The sequence below is a fragment of the Agelaius phoeniceus genome, chromosome 4 (assembly GCF_051311805.1).
Source record: "Agelaius phoeniceus isolate bAgePho1 chromosome 4, bAgePho1.hap1, whole genome shotgun sequence".
In the NCBI taxonomy this organism is placed as follows: Eukaryota; Metazoa; Chordata; class Aves; order Passeriformes; family Icteridae; genus Agelaius; species Agelaius phoeniceus.
This window is the reverse complement of record NC_135268.1, coordinates 61,902,171-61,924,157: the sequence shown is the minus strand read 5'-3', so window position 1 is coordinate 61,924,157 and position 21,987 is coordinate 61,902,171. Positions and strand designations below refer to the sequence as shown.

General features: G+C 39.5%; 1 protein-coding gene across 2 annotated transcripts in view; it reads right to left on the bottom strand.

The window, feature by feature from the left end:
• The window catches only part of STK32B (serine/threonine kinase 32B), a 157,517-nt gene that overhangs the window by 27,160 nt on the left and 108,370 nt on the right, over positions 1-21,987 (bottom strand). For both annotated transcript variants that reach the window (XM_054632932.2, XM_054632931.2), the window contains exons 5-7: positions 20,466-20,503; positions 13,740-13,829; positions 2,316-2,419 (exon numbers count right to left, since the gene is read on the bottom strand). In XM_054632932.2, coding sequence (XP_054488907.1) covers positions 2,316-2,419; positions 13,740-13,829; positions 20,466-20,503 — 232 coding nt within the window. The remainder of the gene's footprint in view (positions 1-2,315; positions 2,420-13,739; positions 13,830-20,465; positions 20,504-21,987) is intronic.

Here is a 21,987-nt window from a genome sequence, read left to right as displayed (position 1 = left end):
GTACTATGGGTAACCAAAAATGGTGCAGAAAGCTCTGTACTGGACACAACATGCTCCTTTATCTACAGGTCCATTTCAAGCAGAACATGGTTTTGGCTGCCCAGCAGTGGGAAGCCAGAAATGAGAATGGCTGGAATGCCTTGATCACCCTGAGCAGCAGATGCAAATAAAACCAAATATTCATCTCAATGAAAAACAACTAATTTTTACTCATTTTTCTTTTACTTATCACCTCTTGAATTCAGGCTGTCAGCATCATATGCTATGCACAGCTCCAAGGTAGAAAATGAAATTTGTGATGTTTCTTATTTCTAATGCTCCTTCCTTCCTTGGCTCCTGCCTTTCCCCAGGCTCCAGCTGCAGAAAGCCCCGTGTCCTGTGCCTCTGCCCCATGCCACAGCCTCCTCCTTGCCCAGGGCTGCTGCTGCTGGCTCGGGTGGGCAGCTCCGAGAGCCTGCCCATGCTCAGGGGGCAGTGGGGCTGTTTCCTCTGGCTGTTTCCTCTGCTGAACAGAGCTGTGGGAGCCTGGAGGAGCAGGCACTGCATGTCTGCAGGTTTAGCTCTCAGCCTTGTGTGCAAACTGTGCCTCCAGAGCCATCTGCTGCTGTGGCAGATGGGGCTCCGCAGCTCGCAGTTGTTGACGGCAGCGTGCCTCGGGTTAAGCACATCTCCTCAACCCACTGCTGCTTCTCTTGTCATCACTAGTGCCAGTTTAGGCCTTGTTTAGACTACAAAAATTTGGAAAATATACACCTTTTCCTTGTCCACACAGTGGTTTGAGCTGCCAGGCCATCCTCTGGCTGGCTCAGTAGCCAAGAGCTGCTCGTCAGGAGAAAACAAGCAGCTGGCTTGGGTGACTTGAGCAAGTTCAGATGGCAATGTTTTTATTTTATAAAAAACCTAACAAGAAATTGATTCAATCTCAACTGTGCTTTGTTTGTAGCCAGACTGACTTATTCAGGAAAGACTGTATGGATCTTGGCAAACGGATATCATCCTATATAATTTTTCATTTTTAAAGTGAATTGTCACATCAAAGTGATCTTTTGTGATTAGTCTTGGGAGTTCAGCTTTCATTAACAATCATTCATTGCTCTCCTTTCTTGGAGACAGACACTGGTGAAAGGGTTGATATAAAACTATCAGAATGATCTCTTAATTTACTGTAAGTGCAGCTAGAACTACTGTCTGTGACTAGGACTGAGGATGTATTATGCTTATCATTGCCAGACTTTAACTCCTCCATTCCAGGAATAATGTCAGTCCAAAAACTCCCTAAAGTTTGAGAATTATGGTAGAGAAAAATTGATAATAATTGTTAGTTTGTTGTTTTTGCTAAGAAAGGTGTTTAATACTCCTCTACTTTGAGAGATGAAACAATCTTTGCATGGGAAAGATCTTTGTCTCAGGAGCATGACTTTTGTTTTTCCTACAGAAATATAAAATAGATTGGCCAAATTTTAGGCCTTTGAAAAAATTAGCTTCTGAAGTAACAGTATGCAGACACTCTGAAATTAAATTTTCCCTTAAAAGTAAGAATAATTATTTCTTATTTCTATTTTCCTTTATCTGTTCTTCTACATGAAATTGTGAGATCTTTGTGGGATGCATTGTCTGGCAAGACAAGGTAGTCAAACTGTATTAGTGTAATAATATAAAAAAACATACTGCAATGCAATCCACTTTCCAAAACAGGCATGAAAAATAATTTTAAAAACCCCAAACAGCTGCTTTAGCTACGTCATCATCCTGAAATAGTATCTAAATTACTGTTTTCTGTGGGGAATAGTAAATATTGAAGCAACTGACTGAAATCCTTTGAAACAAAATGGAAAAGAGTTTTCCATTATCTTCTGTGATATTAGACCATGCTCAGGAAGATTTTTCATTAAGCTTATTCACATAATTGATTAGATAAGAAACAAATGCACTGGCACTAAGCATTTTCTGTAGTTGGGCCAAGCATCTTAGGAAATTAGATTAGATCTCTTATGGTATTAGCCAAGAGAATCAAAGAGAAAATAGAGTGTGAAGTAACTCAACTTCTATTTGAAAAAAAATACCATTGCTTGCAATTCAGCATTATAAAGAAGCTGTTAAACATTAGGCCTTTCCTTAGCCAAACTGAGGCAAGTTTCCATAATGTATTTGAATATGGGGTGAAACTTTGCCAAGAGTGTTTTCAGCTGGGAAAGAACCAGGACAACATTCCTGACCTGGGCCTTGAACACTCAAATTTTATCCTGAAGAGTGCACTCAGGGCCACTGCAAACTTGAGATTTTTGTAAGATAACAAGAAACTCCATCATTCTTACCCAGCCCCTCAGTAATTCATATGCTGTAATTCCTAGCGACCACCAGTCTACCGGGTACGAGTATCCTGGACCTCCATCCATAAAAGCCTGGAACACTTCTGGAGCTAAAACAGTAAATCAAATAGAACAAAAAAGCATTTCATTAAGGTTAGACTATGGCTATTATTTCACAGCTGAAAAATTATTAAGGAGTCGACAAACTGGAATTAAATAGATTTAGAAGCACAGCATTTTCAGGGTGAAGTTTCAGTGCCTTGTTTTACTCATAACAAGCAACCTTTGCCAGACAGGGTATTTCAAATTCAGTCATTTCATATGTTAATTCTTACTTGGTTCATTTAAGTTTTAAGTTATGTGAATAAAAATAAGTAATAGGAGGGGAATTCTAGGTCTGAAGTGTGACTTAGTACATTTAGGGTAATGTAAACATTTTACAGGAGAAATATCTGCAAGTGAGGTGATTCTTCGTGATTGATGAAGATGTTGAATATGGTAAATCTCATCCTTATTCTACATTTGGATAGAACTAATCAGACAGGTTTTAGAGGCATTCAACACAGGAAACTGGTACTTAGAAATCCTGACACTGATTTTATGATGTGAGAAACTGTCACAACTGGAAGAAAACACTCTGTCAATGAAGTAATGACTTCCATAAACTTCTGTGGATGAAAAGAAAAGATATTTTCAAAATGAGGGTCCACTTTGTCTTAATTTTATGAAAAAAAACTGTACTAAATAATGTTACTGTAATTTCTTCAGAAAACCAGATATAAATAAGAGTGGATATGAAATGAAATGAAATGAAATGAAGTGAAATGAAAACTTGGTCATGCTTTTCTAATGATTTAACAGCAGAATCTCAGTACACTTTGTTAAAACAACATTTTCCCTGGAGATTTTATAAACAGCACTGTCCCCAGCTGTAACATCATGCTAGATTACAATTACCATGTGAGCCTCTTCTGGTCATGATAGTGAGGCCAATTTACCACATTAGCACTTATTACCATGGTCTCACTTTGTGGTGCGCACACTGCAGTGAATGATGCAGTCTGGTCACACTTCTGACTGGCAGCTTGGGATTTGACTATTTATGGCATTTAGAGAAGTATTTTAATAAATGGAAAGGCATTCCTCTTAGAGGAGTTTTTGCAGTCTTTGCGTTATGGATGGCAACCTAATTATTTACAGCTCCAGAGCTGACTTGAGAAAGTCTTCAAGAGCCAAATAGAATAGAAGATTTCAGCATCCATTCATTAGTTATGGCAAAACTCTGATCTGGGGGATAAAAACAGTGAATGTATGAAAGTGGTCTTATACTCTTTGACCAGCAGGATCATGTCTAAACATGTTTGGTATGAGATCTGTAGGCACCTAAATTAACATTTTTTCTGGAATACACGTGTTTGGAGAATAGGTGACCATGGATCTCTGGCAGAGGAAAACTTGTGCTGTGATTCAGTATGACATAAAACAACAATGCCACGAGTCATTACACTGGGTTAACTCTTCCTCACATCCAGATGACATAGCTTCCCCTGGCATGCTATATCTTCATGTGTATTTTAACTCTTATTTGTGTGCTGCTGGTGTGCAGGCACATCCTACAGGTGTGCAGTGTATCACACAGGTGGTGAGAGCATAAGAAGGATTCTTTGTATTACTTTTGTGGATCAATGCACTTAAATTGCACATCAGGCACGAAACTTACATTTTGAATATCACCACAGAAACCTTGTAGTGAAGGTTTGCTTGACTTAGCCCCATTTGTTATGGTTTTTGCCCACTGTGCCTAAATGATGTACAATATCTCATTACAGAAAATAGCCTTTTGGCATTTTTACTGAACTACACAGGTGTAATGCTGGTTTCACTATCTCTTTTATAGCTTTAACATTTTATTAATGAGACAGATCACTATCTGATTTCTGTGAAATAGAGGTGAAAGTACTTTATTGATGTAACCTATGACATTGCCAGGCTGGTGCAGCTGTTTTGTTAATTTAATGACTGAGCTATTGACTTTTATTTTATTTTATTGTTCTAAAATTCTCAAGGTCAACTCATCCTACATTAAGCAGATCAGCAGAAAGTGCTTTATTTTGCCCTGGAGTTTTAAAGCTGTTTTCTCACCTTAAGCTGATGGCATTCTGAGGACAGAATCTGAGCAGATAAGGTCCTGATTTTTAAAGCCCCTTTTTGCCCACTTTAACAGCATTATTTTCAGTCCAGCTGGAATGCCTCTCTGCATTCCATCAGCTCCAGTGAAGTGATTGTAAACACTCTCTTCCCATGGTGGGGGGACTGGCAGAGGGTGCAATATGATTTGCAGTATCCTATATTCAGGTTTTTTCTCAGGGTGAAATCTCAACCCTGTTGAAGCCAAAAGACCTTTCTCTAGTTGGACAGGGCTGTTGAATACCCATTTCACACTTAGCTTGTGCTTAATGTGTCTAAAAGTCTTCTTTAACTGAGACACTAGGTGCAAACAGAGGGCTCCAGGCTGTGTGCAGACTTTTGGCGTTTGCCTGCTCATTCAGAAACAGAGCATGATCTTACAGAAAGACAGCAGACCCTCCAAGTCATGGAATTTACCAAGCTCTGAAGAACTAGAGCTATGAAATATAGGACATAATATTGGATTTTTCTGTAAGAAATAACTATGCCTGGGGAACCAATTCAGAGTGCAAACTGGTTAGGATAAAAGCAAATAAAAACTCTATAAGGAAAGATTACATTCTGCATTGATTTTCTTTAACACCATTACTTAAATATCTGTAATCTTTTAAAATTTGAACTTGATCCCAGGATCTGCTTGGACAGCCATCCTGCAGCCTGCTCTGGGTAAGTTCTTCCAAAGGATGATCAGATTTGAGTTTGCCAGCTTGGAGCAAAGGCAAGAGCTCTGCTGTGTGTGCCTGTTGTGAACATATCCTCTCTTGCCATAACAGATTTAGGATGAGAAGAATACTTCATCTTTTACCCCCATGCATCTACACAGGCAGAAGTATTCTGCCTTCAAGAGTTTGTGTGAACAAGAGTAAGAATACCTGCAAGAAAAAAAAGTTTCATATCTTTTTCCTTTAGAAGTTTCCACTAAACAAAGGCTTTTCAGGAAAATAAATGGGTTTAATATTAGGTGTGATCCTGCAGTTGGTTTTGGCCAAGAACTGTAGTTGCAGTCACACACACTTAGGGGAAAGGCAGCTGACGTTTGCATGCCAGGAGCTCAACTGGTAAACAGTGAGGATAAATCAAGTAATAGCAAGTCTAGCAGCAAGAGTGAATTCAAAGAAAAGTAGAGAAGTGTTGCAGTTGGTGGATCCCACAGGTCCTCACAGTTTCCCCTGACTCAATTTCTTTGATGTGGTGGGGAACTGCATATTCCTAGAGCTTCCTGAAGAATACCCAACAGCAGGAGCCTGGTCCAGCCTCACTGCCCACCCTGCTTTGAGCAGAGCTGGAGCAGAGGCCCCTGGGGGCCCTGCTATCACCACTCACCTCACAGTCCTGTGACCCTAATGGAGCTCAGACAGCTCCTCATAGCACATCTGAGGCCAGAAAGCCTCAGTGGGATCTGTGCAGCTTCTTCCTCTGGGCAGCCATCATGAACTGCATTGGCTCCTCACCTCTGCCCAGATGCTCAGACACCTGGAAAACCTGTCACACAAAGAACTGGGACTTTCAAGTCTGGAACTCAGAAGCAACATGTTTTTTTTTTGTTTGGGTTATTGCTTTTCATGTTTTGCAAAGTGTGATCTGACACCCTTCATGCAACTTTTTGAAAATGACAAAGAAACACCCTTTAAATATCAATGCCATTCCAAGATGGGATATCTGTACTAATTTTAACAGAGGAAATAAACTCAGGAATGTCTCTTTGTCTTATATAGTAATGAGTAATTGCACATACTAACTTTGGCAACTAGCCGAGCTAAAAGTCCTTCTATTGTTTCTTTGCTGCATCTATATTTTTCTATTAATAATACACTTTCATTATTTCATTGTTTACCTGCTTTGCTTTCTTGAAAAGTTATATAAATAATCCACATTTGTAATGTATTGCGTGCTTCAGTGCATTTCTTGGTTGTCCCCAATAAAAATTTCCAGTCAATACTTTTTTCCAACTAATAAATTAAAATAAATCCTCTTCAGACATGTATCTTTTGATGCTTTTGCACTGTATCTTTTTAATAATGCCATACTGCTGCAGAGTGTAGAAAGTAAATAAATGGCTATTTCTCTCTAAAATGAAACCATACTAGAGGACAACCTATGAACAAATTGAATGTGAAAGCAAATCTGGTGGGTCTGCATCCATCTCAGAAGTAATGGCATACTGGGATATCCTCACTCCTGTCCTGTAGGCTTGTGCAAAAGGGAGTAATTTCTGACAAATCCATTCATGTATATAACTACCCACTGGAATTTTCATACCAGTCATATGATCTGCAATGTGAATTATGTAGATGATGCATCTCATATTGCATACATATTTTCCTAGAGATCTGCAACAAAAATAAAGTTATAAAAAAAAAATTTTATATAGCTGGTTGGTAATTATCTACCTTTATTTGTGGAAAGATATTAGTATCTAACAATGTGATTCATGAGCTTGAAATACAAGAGAATATCAATGTAAATGCAAATAATGCTAAACAAAATTTTCGCTCTTTATTCCTATTGTAAAAGTCCATTTTGTACAAAGAATAAAGTGTTTTAAGTAGGGTTTCTGAAAATCTGCACAGTATTCATTGGTATCACAACTTCATAAATTGTAAGTGGTTTGGATCTCTGAAATTCAGACTATTTTTAATTTGGTGCTCAAAGGTGAGTTTGAAAATGCTGTCCATGATAGAAAGATCAATTTGAGGTCTGTCTCTTGGTTGGCAAAAAGAAAAGCTGCTGTTATTTCTGATGGAGCATCTACAAACTAACAAATCAGTCTCTTTAAGCCATAACATGCAAGTCAGTCTTGCAGGAGGGATTACTGTAAGGAGCTGTAATTTAGCTGAAAAGCTAAATATTGCCAATGACTTCTGGTCATCAGCTCCTGCACAATGCCCTGTGCCAGTGTTATCAATATGAGAAACTGAAAATGAAAAAAAAAACAAACAAAATCCCAAGTGTTTTTGGTTTTGTATTTTTTTTTAATTGATCCAGTTCAGGTGGGTATGTCCAAAACATTTCTAAAGAATGAAATCCCTGACAGTGCTCATCCACTTGTCGAGCTACAGCTCTCTGGTGTCCATTTGCATCTCAGCAGACACCCTAGGTGTCAGTGAGAGGAATCAGAGGTTTGTGGTTTACTGGGGGGGTTGCAAAGCAACACACTCTGCTGTAGTCATTACAGCAAAACTTCAGTGGTGTGGGTCTTACTGCAGTGCCCGAGATTGCAGATTGGAAAATACATTCCAGAGTCATTAGCTGAGATTCAGCATAATATCACACTTCCAGGTATCACTCTCCTTCCACATCTTAGTCCCTGATCTTGGGGAAAAAATTGTGTGTATAAATTGATATATGCCCATATATACAATACACACAGCATAAGCAATATTTTGATTGACTAGCACAGGACAAGCTGTTAAAAGGTTGGATGTTTACATCTAACAAACTTGTGAATGATGATGTATAGAACACATTTATAGTTTCACCTTGCTGAATCAGGCTTAAGGCATGACAGATTGAGCTGAATAAAAAATGAACTTGATATTTGGAATAATATTCCAAGAACCTTGAACTGAGATGTTTCAGTGAAATATTAATTGCTTTCTCAGCACTGTGATGATAATGTAATTTTCACTTTCCCCTGAGAAGTAAATTCAGGGGTCAGTAATTTTTCTGGATCATGGTTTAAATAAAAAACAGAAATCAAACTACAATAATAACCAGTGATCTTCTATCCAGAGTAGAAGCTGTTTCAAGAGCAAAATGGAAGAAAACAATTTCCCTCTCCCTGAATAGAAATGTGGATTTGGTAAACTATCAATTTAGCTCCTAGTGTTTACTTTCTTATGTGCTAAAAAGGTCTAAATTATAGTGGTCAGCCTTCTGACTCAGAGCTTTAGACTAGCCAGCTGCTAACTTCTATTTTATAAGGCAAAATTCTGCTTAAAGCCTGGGCATGCTGGGATGGCAATTTTCTAGCATGAGGTTTTTACTTGTTATAGCCATGTAACTGATTTTGCACCATTATTCACATTATACACCTCAACAGTTTTAATACTCATACTTAATGCAATTATTCAATCAAAGTAAATAATTTAGATACCATTACCTGAAAACAGACATGGCATTTAGAATGCCTTATTAGTTTTCCATGTGGCTATATAACCTCTCCTGCCCTTATTCAGCCTGCTATCCTCATACAACCCCCTGCTTTACTCAACCACTGAACAGAACTCACTTCTTGACCTTGCACAGAGAAGCCCTTGGTGGCTGAACATCTGGATCAGCCCCAGAGAAACAACCTTGAGTTGCTGCCCCTGCTGAAAGAAAGCCCAGCAGCAACAAGCAAGTCATGGTCTCCCATTATTGAACATGAAATTGTACACAAGCACCTTTGTTACTCCATACAAAAAGCTCACAGTGGCTGCAGGGCCGGTTTTTCTAGCAATTTTTAGAAGGGATTTTGTCCAAAAATATCCATTTGGTGTTTGGAAGATTGTTCCAGTGTATAGCCAGCAGCTGTTCTGCCCAGTACTGAAATTAGTGGGTCTGTGTAATGGGATTTTCAGGACAGACTGTACCTGCCACAGCAGAAGGACTGTTCCAGGCTCCTGCATCACACACTCCCTGCAGGTTAGAAAATATCTTTGCACCAGTTTATGCATGCAAAAACCTGGGGGTTAACCAGGAGTTATCCAAGGGGCAGCAGGGCCTTGCTGGAGCCTGTTTGCCATCTCTGCTGCACCTCTTCTTTCCTCAGATCTGCCTCCAGAGCTCCACAGCACTCCTGGCCCTTTTAGGCAGGCAATAAATAAACAAACAAACAATTTAACAAAAAAAGGCCAAACCAAAACTACCTCTTGAACTCAGAGTGGGGTATTTATTAACTGAAAGAGTCAAAGAAATTATTTTATTACTAGTTCTGCTGGAAGATGTTAAAGGATCCTAGCAGGTCAGAGAGCACAAAGAGGGGAAGAGCAGCTGGAGGTAGTAACTTCTTTCCTGATCTCCTGGGGCTCCTCAGCTGCTTATGCTCCTACTCATTAGTGTCAGAGTGGAACCAAAACCTGACTATGTTTAATCACACATGTTTACATGTGTGTAAACATCACAGTGTTTAAGGGATTGAATAATGGTGTGTGTTTAATCCCTTCAGCCACCTAGCTCCTAGCACGAGCTGAAAATCCCATCAGTGTGGAGAATATTTATTTCAGCACCTCAGAGTCTCACACAGCCACTCTTAGTTCTTGCTGATCAGAACAAAGAGAAGCCTCCCTTGTCATGCTAACATCATGAGATTTCCCTGGGATCAAAAGGCCAGGTAAGGATATGACCAGAGAAACTCTGCAGACAGGCAGTCAAACCCCCTGTAGGATAAAGGTAGGATTTTTAAAAACCTAAACACTGCCTTAACTGCATTCAAAAGGCAATGAGCTGCAAAACAGCATTTAATTTCAGAGCACTGTTTGAGTCCAAGAAAGACCAAAGAATGATGACTTTTGAAAACTCAGTTCAAAATTTTCCCTGCTATATTTTAAGCATCTGAGAAACAAATTTAGCTCTATGGGATAATTTTTTCTCTGTGAAATGTTTATACCAGGACATCCACTGGCTTTCCTCTGAGTTCAATTGTACACCTACAGCATATTAATTAATAAATATGGATGACTCATACATTTTAGAAGTTCAGTGGACCAGTGTAAATCCACAATAGTTTGGTAATCTCAGGCATACAGTCATTCTTCACCATGACAGCAGCCTATGAAAGGAGCTGTGAAAACCTGAGATAACAAGCCTGTGAGATAGGAATGAGGTAGCTGAAACCTTTCACATAATTTATGACTGATTTTATTGACTTTGGATTTTTGTCAGGTGTATTTGTGTAATAAAATGTATTTTATTGGTTCAATTTGAGGTAAAGTCACAGTGCATCATTTGAATATCTTCAGTCTCTGGCTGAGAAAAACATCAAAGACTCTGCCTGGTCCCCCCAAACCCTCCTACCACTGAAACCAAAAGCTCCCAAATACTAAAACAAAAATAAGCAACAACAGCAACAAAACAACACAAAAAACCCACATTAAAAAAAAAAACAAAAAACAAAACAAAACAAACCAACGAACCTTAAATCCCCCACCAAAATATAGCTTGTGAATGGAAAGGTTTTGCAACACTCAGAAATCATACACAGATCTACAGAAATTGATCATTCCAAAATGTTTCAATAAGGAAAAAGCATATGATATAGGACTCAGACACACATAATTTTACCAAAGTGAGGAATAAAAGAAAGGTGACACTTGTCATGTTTTTTAGATGTGTTTTACTGTTTAACTTTTGAGTTTGTAGCTGTGCACTCTATTGCTCAGGTTGAGGGCTATCATTGCATATGGGTGCCCAGCACAGAGCATATTTGAGACACACAGATATTTCTTGCAGCCTTTTTCAAGAGTGAGAAATTGAAGAAATTTCCTTTTATTTGGTTTTTGGGGTTTTTTTTCACTCATAAAGATGGAACAGTGTTGAAAGTAGCAAGGCCTTACAGAGGTGCTTCCAGCCAGCAAACACACACTTCCCTCTCTCACAAGAGGCCAAAGTAAAATCGTTCTGCAGGCAGGAGGAGTCACAGCTGCACAGAGCAGCCCATGCACAGGGACCACGTCCTGCCCTGCCCTGGCTCCCCACATCCCCTGCACAATGGAGGGATCCTCCTCAGTGCTTGTGGTCATTTGCTGGCAGCAGCTGTGCCTGTCAAAAGCCAGCCTGGTCCCAAAGGACATTTTGCATTGCTTGCCAGGGCAGGATGACAGCCTGAAACTGTACAAGTTTACAAAGAACTATTCCTACAGCAAAGCCTTGGCAACACCCTCAGTCACAGGCATTGTAAAAGGTTTGAGCAGTGAACTTGTGAAGGTAAAATCAGGCACGGGTGGCACACAGGTTTCCCAAATCAGCAGAGGGCACACACTGCTTTCCACAGTCTCAGCCACCTGAAAACATAAGATAAACTTGGAGGACCCCCAAACTCTAAGAAGTTGATCTCCTTTCAGCTTTTCAAGTCACTGGCTTTGAGAGGAATATTGCCAGCCAGGACTGCTTGGAACATGCCTTGAGCTGTTTTATTTTCCAGCATCAGTCTCATTACATGGTTATGACAATGGGAAGATGCCACCAGCTCACATCCCAGGCAGCAGACCAAGAACTTTATGTTACAACTTACTTTATAAGTTGTTTAACCAATCACACAAAGGAAAAGCATATTGACAGTAGTTCCATACTGCCACTATGAGCACATGTACCTTTGGTTAAAACAATGCCTGCTTATTTTGAATACAATACCTGCATGTAAGCTTTAAAACACAATGCACAGAGTTCCATTACTGAGCTTAAAATTTCCTAATATCTTACTAGATAAACTTTTCTGTAGCTTAGGGAGTTATTCTAGACAAGCGTTAGTACACAGACCATTGTTCTATTTGTCCTTACTTTTCTACTTTTTACATGATTTTTCTGCTGATCTATCTCATGGCTACTGCTTAGCTCTAATCACAGTTCTGCTGTCTCTGAGACCTGCCTTTTGCAGCTTTCCCAAAACTTTCTGATATTATGGATTCCCACAAGGAAAAGCTGCAGAAGCAGCAGAAGCAGCTGGAAGTGTCCTGCATTGCCTTGTCCTGCATTGCCTTGTCCTGCATTGCCGTGTCCTGCATTGCCAGCCTGGTGGCCTTGCTCTTTTCACACATACTGCTGTCCCTGTCTCTGTACCTATGTGTGGTGGGTATTTCACTTGTCTGAATGAATTGGCTGGGAGGGAGGGAATATGGAAACTGACAGAGTTTCTAGAGAAACACTCAGGTTCAGGTACAGTGCATTCTGCATGAACTTTTAATAAGTAGGGAAATAGGCAGGGAATATTTCAGGCTGAAATATTTGGGGCTAATGTGAAGTGGGATTAAACAAAGGCTGCAGGAGCTGACTCACACCATGCTTAGCATTACAAGATAGTCATCTTAATCAGAACAGCTAGGGCATTTTTACAACACAATATCAATTCACTCTGGTTTTTTTCCTGGAAACCATTTTTATTTTGTCATGCTGCATGTCTTGTTACACCAAGGTTAAATTGTGGTTTGAATTCCTGGTAATAGAAGCTTGCCAGCAACCATAGAGCCAACCTCCCTAATTCTGTTGGTTTTTTTTTCTATTTGTCTCATAGTCTAAATTTCTCAGGAGAAGCCACATGGAAAGTGATACAGCCTTACAATCAGAAGTCACTGCTACTAAACAGTCCTTGTAGAATTTCACTGAATTTAGAATTCCTCACAAGATAAAAGGTATAAACTAAAAGGCAAAAGCAGCACCAATGAATATCTGACCATATCTGTCACACACTTACTTAATATTTGGTTTGTTGAAGCTTTGGTATCCAAACTGTGCAACAGAGAATCCTTACCTATCACTTTTCATCTGAAACAGGATTTTTACAGCTCTAAAAGCTTTGCTGTCTTCTTACAGCTCCAAATAAATGCAAGGGTGACTCTTTTGGCTCTTTCTGAATGGTAAAGACTGCAACTGGGGCTTTTGTAGCATCTTCACATTTCCAGGAGGTGAGGAAGGTGCAATGAAGAGAAAGTAAGTTGGTGGATGGTGTGATAGCCTTCATAAAGGAAAGGAGAGAATTTTTTTGTACTGTTTCTTCTTGTGAAGTTGATGGACATGGTGGATATCTGATGAGTGGGGAGGAGGCTTCAGGAGTAGAACAATTACATGAGCTGAGGTGAACTTAAACCAGATCCATTAGTTAATTAGAAATCCATTAGAAAAGGTTAAATATTTTCCCTGTCTCCCATCTTTCCCTTGACCTCTTAATGCCCTGTATGCCATGCCTGTGCTGCTCATTTCACCTAAGCAGATAGACCATATATTCTTGTGGTGCAAATATATCATATATTCTGGTCTCAAGGTGTGGGGATTTACAGAAAGTGACACACAAATTCTCCTGAATTTGAATTCACAAAACCAAACAGAACCTGACTAGAAGAATGTAAAGATCAAGCACATGTATAAAAGAACATCCAAACAACATCGTCCATCTCTGAAGATTTTCACTGCTGACACACATATGTCCTGTCAAAAAAAGAAGTTGATCACATCTACTTTATGCTTTTACAACTTAAAATCCTTTTGCTATACCATTAGTCAGCCTTAATATAGGCTTTTCTTGCATTTTTAAATGTATGGAAAACTTACCCATGTAGGGTTTTGTGCCAGCCATAGAAGAAGCTTTTTCTGAGCCTTTCACTATGGTTGCTACATTAAAGTCAGTGATATGAACGTGTCCTGCAATTACACAAAGTAAAAACAGAAGTTAAAATAGCACATCATACAAATATTCCTCACTTTATCTAATATTTAAGTGATAATGGGAAAAACCCCACAATTTGATGTATATGTCACATTAATAGAAACTTAATATTAAATGTTACTCTGAACTAGAAAAATCAATTTGGAAGCACAGTGATGGAATAGCTTTCTTGTCACCCACTACTGATCACTCCTGAATCTTTTCATGCCATGAATAAAGATAAGACATGGGCCCACAAGAACCCATTGAAGTTGGGTTTAGCAAGTTTAACTTGAAGTTTAGCAAGTCCAAGTGTAAGGTAGTGGATGGAGGCAATGTCAGACATGAACACACATTGGGAGGTATGGTAATAACTCATTGAGAGCAGCCTTGGGGGGAAGAGCTGGGGGGCCCTGGTGGACCAAAGCCTGGCTATGTCCCAGCAGGGTGCATTTGCAGAAGGCTGACCCTGGCCTGGACTGCATCAAAGGAGGCACAGCCAGCAGGCTGAGGGAGGTGATTTCTCTCTTTCTGTCCTTGAGAGACCCCCCTGGAGGGTGGTGAGACACTGGCACAGGTTGCCCAGGGGGCTGTGGATGGGCCATCCCTGGCAGTGTTCAGGGAGGCTTGGTGGGGCTCTGAGCCCTGGTCTGACTGAAGTGCTCCTGCCCACAGCAGGAGGGTTGGAACATGATGATCTTGAAGGCCCCTTCCAACCAGAACCATTCTGTTATTCTGTTATTCCCTCTGTCTTCTCAGAAGTAACATGCAGAAGCAGATGTGAAGCTGGGTGTGAAATTTGCCTCGTCTCCAGCTACAGTCACCCCTCACATCTCAGGTACTTGTGACACTGTCTACAATTGCATCCACTACAGGTCACCATCAGCCTTTTTCTGAGTCTTCTCAGGGCAAAGAGGGAGAGGAGAAGACAAATGGCATTTTTATGAGACAATAAGTATAATATTAAATCCATAGTCGCAGAAGATGTGCATATAACAGGAGCAGATCCTAAATCATCACTCATTTGACAGCAGGTTGCAAGATGAACAGTAAGTGGCAGAAGTCAGCCTGAGAATGTGCTGCCTGACCAGCCAGACATGATTCAAACTGCACTAATGTGGCTGAATGCCCCAAACCTTCCATTACTCTTTTCCTGGGATAGTTTATGATAAGCATAGGTTCAGTTGCTCCACCACTGTGAAGTAATAGCTGTTAATCCTGGTTTGTCATAGGCAGATAAACTGAATAGAAATCCAGTTTGAAAATATGTAAAGCTTTAGTTTGACAAGTCTTCTGTTAGGTTTTGTACCTTTGCTCAAGGACTTGTGATTGTGGGGTGATGCAGATGCTATCCTTGCTGTGATTACATCTGGCAGTGCCATGGAGGACAAGGAACTCCCTTCCCCATCTTAGCTCTGCACTCAGATCAGGATTAATACATCATGTGTTGAGCTGCACTTCTGAGTGACAAATTTGTGTGGGGTTTTTTTTATCAAGGTCTCAGTCTCATTCAATCCACAGAGTGGATCAGGCTTTGGGCATGATGCAGTTGTTCAGCAAGGGAGGTTTTTAATCATGTTTGCTGCCAAAGATGAAAAGAGTGTAACAAATGACTGATGGATTTTACCCTGGTGACTGATGGAGGAAGAACAGCCTCGACAAAATGTCAGGCTGCTCCAACAATCTCACCCAGATCCTGTTCAAAGACCACAGGAAATGTATCAGTCAACCTCTAATTGTGCAGCTGTGCATGTGGGAACTAAAATGCCCAGAGGACCCTAATTTGGCCAGATCTGACCTGATTTTGAAGGGGGAAGTACTTAAGAAGGTACTTCCCACTGCTAAACTTTAAGCTGTTTGTCCAAATGAGACACAGTAGAAGTCTTCAATGAAATGGTTTGCCTACTTTTCTGCAATTTTTTCAAAAAAACTGCTTGCATTTTATTAACACTTTTTTCCTAAGATGCCCAGGCCAGGAAGCCCTCTACACATGGCAGAGAAAAAGTGTGAGCCAAGGAAAGGCATCCCTTTATAGGAGGTGGGAAGTGTTAGGCTGCCATGACAAGAATCAGTGTTCACAGCCCAGCTGGACATAACAATTCCAAGGTGGTGTCCTACTCCCTGCTGGCTGGAGTGTAGCATATTTTCAGTTTATTTCTGCCATCATAAAACACTGTGACTGAAGGCTTCTTGAAAATGATAACTGAAAAACATAAAGCAACCTCATGGCAGTAGTTTAAAGCAATTCTATGTACACTGTAGAATGAAATGTTGCAAGGATTTTGGTAGCCTAATATTCTCTCTCTTTTTTTGACAGATAATAGAAATAGAAATATATATGAAGTTCTGCCACTTAAATGACAGCATTGTAAGTGAGGCTCCATTAGAGTGCCAGTGTGACTGTTCATTGCAAAACATCTCTTGCATCCATCCATTCAGACTGATCCAAGCAGGTGATTTGCAGTGAAAATTGCCTCTCCTGCAGTGCATTGTTTTCTCTCCCTTTAATTAGATTTCTTTTCATTTAACAAAACCAAAATAGCACACATGAAATGTTGTGTACATTGTGGTTTTTTTTGTTAGAATGCCTTTCTGGAAGGTAAGGGATGGATCATGAAGGTAGATTCTGCACAGCTCCTCTGCATCCTGCTGCCCATACAGCAACAGGCAGCTCCTGTACATGAGGTAGGACACAGTTTACTGCTGGAAAAGCTGCCCCTGTGCTTTTCCCCATCACTGAGCTGTTCCACCTATGGCAAGAGAGAGAGGGAGAAAACTTCTCCCCAGTAGGGAGACATTGAAAAAGCTGAGGGTCTTCTTTCTGCTGACAGGAGGGTGCTGAAGGAGTTTTTGAATATCTTGAATCTGGTGATTGCAAGTTATTATTCATCAAACCCTGGAATTCTAGATGTTTGGAGTTTTTCATTTTTGTTTTGGTTTTTTGGGGTTTTTTCAGGTTTTTTTTTTTAAGCATATTTTAAAACATATTAAAGAAAACACTTTTCTTTCTTGAAGGATGGTAAACTTCTACAATTTGTTGCTCCAGGAGATTGTAAAGGCCAATATCAGCTGCAGCTTCAAGAAGGCAGCTAACTCAGTAACAAGTTACTTTCTTCACATTCTAAATGGAATATGCAAAGATGCTCTGATATCCTACCACAAAAAATTGTGGGTGATAGGCAACACTGATGGCAAAGTGGGAAAATGCATGTTTCCTTTTGTCACCAGTTGCAACAAAATGCTGCCCAAGGTGCTGGATCTGACCTAGCAGGGAGTCCTTGCTCAGTAACCCAAGCATGGATTTTGCTGCATGAAACCATGTTGTGCAAAGCTTGCCTGAGAGGTGTTCCAACTCTTGCAGGCTCTTTGTAAACAGATTGTATTGATGGTGTGGTCACTAAGCAAAAGGCCAAGCCTGGATGCAAAAGCAGAGATTGTAATTTCTGCAGAACCACCAGCAATGGTAATTTCCATGGTACTACCAAATAACTGTAGGAACAATGTTATCATCTCATGAAAATGTCAATTTATTACTCTGTTTACCACTGCTTGTTTTATTGCATTTGACAAATTCTATGTCTCTTTGACATCATAGTTAATAGATCATGCAAACTTTTAAAGATATCTTTAATTTCTTTGATATTTAGACAAAAATACATCATGGACCAAGATCTAAATGCTGTCATTTCAGTTATATTGTTCTAAACAATTAAAATGAAAGGAATAGAAGAGGAACCAGAATTCTGTCATTGAGAGAATTCTAAAATGTTTTTCTCTGTGCAATACAATTGTAATAGCTCCCCTGAAACACGAAGTAGTCACTTCAGCTGTCACTGGAATAATTCTATTTCAGATATATGTTAGCAGAACAGAGAATTACTACTAATATTAGAGATTAGTGTTAGTCATAAGAGGAAGAGCTTTCTGGGAAAGCCGAGAAAAAAAAAACATTAAAAAGGAGCTTTATTGATTGAATTAATTTCCTTAGAGGGTCTGATTCTGGTTCAGAGAATGAAGCCTGAAACCATCCCTACTTTCTCTCCTCAGAGATTAGATGTGTATTGTCTCCAGGAGACCATGCAATCAACCTCTGACAGGGGCTGAACACCATTTTTAATGGCTGCTTATCCCATTCTCATGTAGCATTTTGCTTTTCAGGATCATCAAACATTTATTTCCACTGATGCATCAGAACATGCATCAGATGACCAGTCCTGAGATGTGGCTTTGTTGAAAAGCATATGGAAAATTCAGACTGCCAGAATTCCTCTGCCAGAATGATTTTGAATATGTTGTATATGTTTTTGTGGTTTGTTTTTTTTTTTTTTTTTTTTTAATTTGTAAATTAGATTGATCATTTTTAAGAAAAATCTTTTGTTTTCATTACTTCTGTACTCCTGAGGTATGTTCCCTAAGCCATACAGATAAATTACAGTGAAACTGGTTTTACTGAGCACAAATATCTATAATATGTGTTCTTGGTATATGCTATGAAAGCTAGTCAATTTAACTGCTTGAAGATGTAAGGTAATATAAATGGTGTAACACCAAATTTTGACTTCAGCCAGAATAGGTTTCTTCAGTGAGGCCAAAGAAATCTGAGTCACTGAGAATTTGTCTCAGTCAGAAATGTTGTGCATATCCAATTACTTGATAATTTGTGTAAGCATAATTTGTTTAATGAACTGCAAGAGGACCTAGGGGGTAAAGTCAAGCATATAGGAAACTGTTGAGCCAACTTAGAGGCCACAGGCTAAAATAAAGTTCCTTCCTGTACACCTGGTTAGGCTCATGTTAGGTGAATTTGTTATGCTTACTCTGCAGCCAAATATATTTGTGGTGCATATTTTTCCATTGAGTGAAATCTGATGATTTTGTTAAAATGGTGTTGTTATGTTGCAGCTTAATCAGAGCTGTTAAAGACTTCAAGAATAGCTTTTTTCTTGCAAAAGAGCTTCACTTCTGTAAGGTAAGCCTGAGGTAATCAGCATGGGACAGACACTGTGCACATTTAGTGAGTTGAAGTGTATAGAACCTTTACAGGCTTCAGGGAATTCCTTCCCCAACCAGTGACAGCTCTTTGAACTTGTTTGAACCCATGAATTGATAATTTCTGCTGACCAAGATTGGTGTGCTTGTCTGGAGAGGTCTGTTCTCTCACCCCTTGTCTGCAGGTGTGCAATGAGGGAGCAGTATTCTGCTGCTTTGCAGAAGAGAGGCCATCCATCCCAAAATTTCCAAGCCATCTGCAGATAACTTTGTTGCTGAATAGTTTATAATCACAAAAAATCCCCTTCATTTTGCATCATTGTGCTCACTCTGGTGTAGGTTCTTCTTTGTGATGCCTGAGTCCCCATAGGAAGGCTCTCACAAGAGAGTTTGTTTTTTAGCCACAAGAGGCTGGTTTTGTGCACTAATTGACCTTGACGAGGGGCAGGGAGAGGTAAAGGTGACTGTGCTTCCAAGGCTGTCAATCAGAGATTTAATACACTCATACTCATTTGTGTTGCTGTTGACATCTTTAATTCACCAGGACTTAAAGGCAAGATATTTCTATTTCATGCTTGTTTGCTGATACCAGAGTCTTGGGAACATTAGCACTTATGGGTCTGAAGCATTAAATTGCTGAAGTTATAGATGGTTTAAAACTCCAATATCACTTAGCTTTATTAGCTTTTGTGTTCCCAGGAATAAACATCATCTATGCAGAATGTTACCTCTTTAATCAACTTTTACTTGTATACTCAGCAGCTCTACAATGGATTTTGAAACATAATGCCATCATTGGAATAATTTCAATATTATATTTTCTCAGAGATTTTCTGCAAATCAAAAACAAAGCACAAGACTTTCCCACAGTAGCAAGCACACATCTCCTTTTCATAACTAGGCTTTTTCCTCTATGTATTTCTGTTCTAACTGATACAAGGTTAATGCCCTCTTTACCTAAATTTCTCAGTTTTTCCCTATAAAAAGTTGCAAGAAGATACATGACATTTTAATTAAATACTTGTTGGAGAGAGTACATGTTTAAAATTTAAGTTTAAAAGAATCAGCTGCTTTTCTTTCATACCATGTCTTTTATCTTTAAGAACATGGAATTAATAGTAAAAGTTCAAAGCTGTTTATTGTTGTCTACTCCTTTTTATGCTATTTAAGCCAGAGCTACATGTATGGAGAGAAACTTTGCAGTCAAATTTCCAAATTCCCTATTTAGATTTTAGAAAGTTTATTTTAGATATCTACATGAGAAATAATTTGCTATGTAGAATTTCTTAGCCCTTCAGAAGTTCTAAAAGAGAAAATGAAGTGCTTGGTACTGTTCTAGTGGTAGGGACCTAAAAAGGGGTTATGGTGATCCACACAATCCTGTTAATAAAATACTAACTTTTTTTACTATGTGTCCCTGCTTATCTCAATTCATATTAAATTCCTTTGTATTCGGAACTTGAAAATTTCTGATCTGCACATTTCTTTGGCAATAGGAGGGAAAACTACGAAATCCACAAGGTTTTCTGAGAAAGCCCAGATTTAGGTAGGAATTCAACATTGGAGGTTGATTTACAAAGTGTGTCATGAGCATTCCACTGGGATCTCAGGAATTAGAGATTCTGAGAGAAAGCAATACTCACCATGTTCATCCAGTAGTATGTTGTCAGGTTTGATGTCCCTGGAAAATAAGGAAAGGAAAACATTACATTTTATACCCAAAGGAAATCTGCAATTTTAAAGTTTTCCCCATTTGGGTATGAGGACTAAGTCACTTAAATCATTACAAACCCAATGACAGCTATATAATACATAAAGGCAAATGATTTTTATCTACATATTTTTGCTGCCCTGAGAAAACATGCATACTAAAGAGGCTCTCTGGGTTTCCATTTATTGTAGTTTTGTTTTCATATGGTTAGCATTGACATAGGTATGGTTTTCAAGATTATGTGCTTTATTCTTTATAGCAGCAGTAAAATGAGAAGGCAGACTTGCATCTAGAAGGTGCCTGATTGCTTCAGGGACTCCACATTTGACAGAAATAATTTAATTGGAAGCATAGGTGGTTTATCCTGTCTGCCAGACCCTGCTAATCTGCCATGCATGGTCACTCACACACAGCAGAGTCCTGTGATCTGTCTTGTGCTAATTGAGTATGTCCAGAAGCTCTGCTGTCACTCCCAGATCTCCACTTGGCTGTCTGAAACCAAGTACCATGCTGGGAAAAGGAGCAGAGGTACAGGAAGGTGGGATAAGGGAAGGTGGAGATTATGACAGGCTGAAGCACCAGCTCAACTCTGTCATTCTTGGCACAAGAGTGCCACGATATTACCCTAGAGAGTTGCACTTTCAGGATTATTTTCTGTTGACCCAAGTTGATGCTGCTGTGAAGAGGGATGGAAACAACTTCTCCCCACCACTGTCAGGCATTCCCACCCTCTTTCTTGGCCCAGAATTACTGCCAATGGTGTGGAGCTGCTCAGGGAAAATTCATGTCTTGGCTTTGCTGGTTAAACTGGCCTTGGTGATGCTCAGCCGGGGCTGGGTCAGCCTGATGGGGCAGTGCTGGGTGGCACCACCTTGTCTGCACTTCATGCAGGTTTGAAACTCCTTGTTCTTGGTGAGGCATTGCCAGAGTGGCAGAGCAGCAGTTGAACAACTTGAGCAACAGTTTTGGCCCTTGGGCTGAATTTTCCACTTACCTCAAAAGACAAGGAACCATAAACTGGCAAAATAAGTTCCTGAATGTCTGCAAATGAACTGCAAACACTCCCACCTCTGAAATCTCTTTTAGATAAGAGATGGCTTATCTTTAAACATTTCCTAGGAAAGTTTTTTCCCAACATGCCCATAAATGGAATATTCAAAAAAGTGAAGTGTTGCAAAAGGAAAATGTGTTACACCATATTTTTTTTCCAAATTTAAAGTAGGATTTCTAAAGTAAACATTATACAGGAATAAGATAGCAAAAGCAATTATAATATATTTATTGCTTACCTAAGTTTCACATCTTTATTGACAGAAGAAGGAAACCTACACTTTCCTTAGCATTCTCTATTCCATGCTTTCTAGCCCTTGTTGAGATTCATATGAAATTATGAAGTATCCTAAAATTATTTCTATAATTTGTGTAGTGGAAGCTGAGGAAACACAGTATGAATA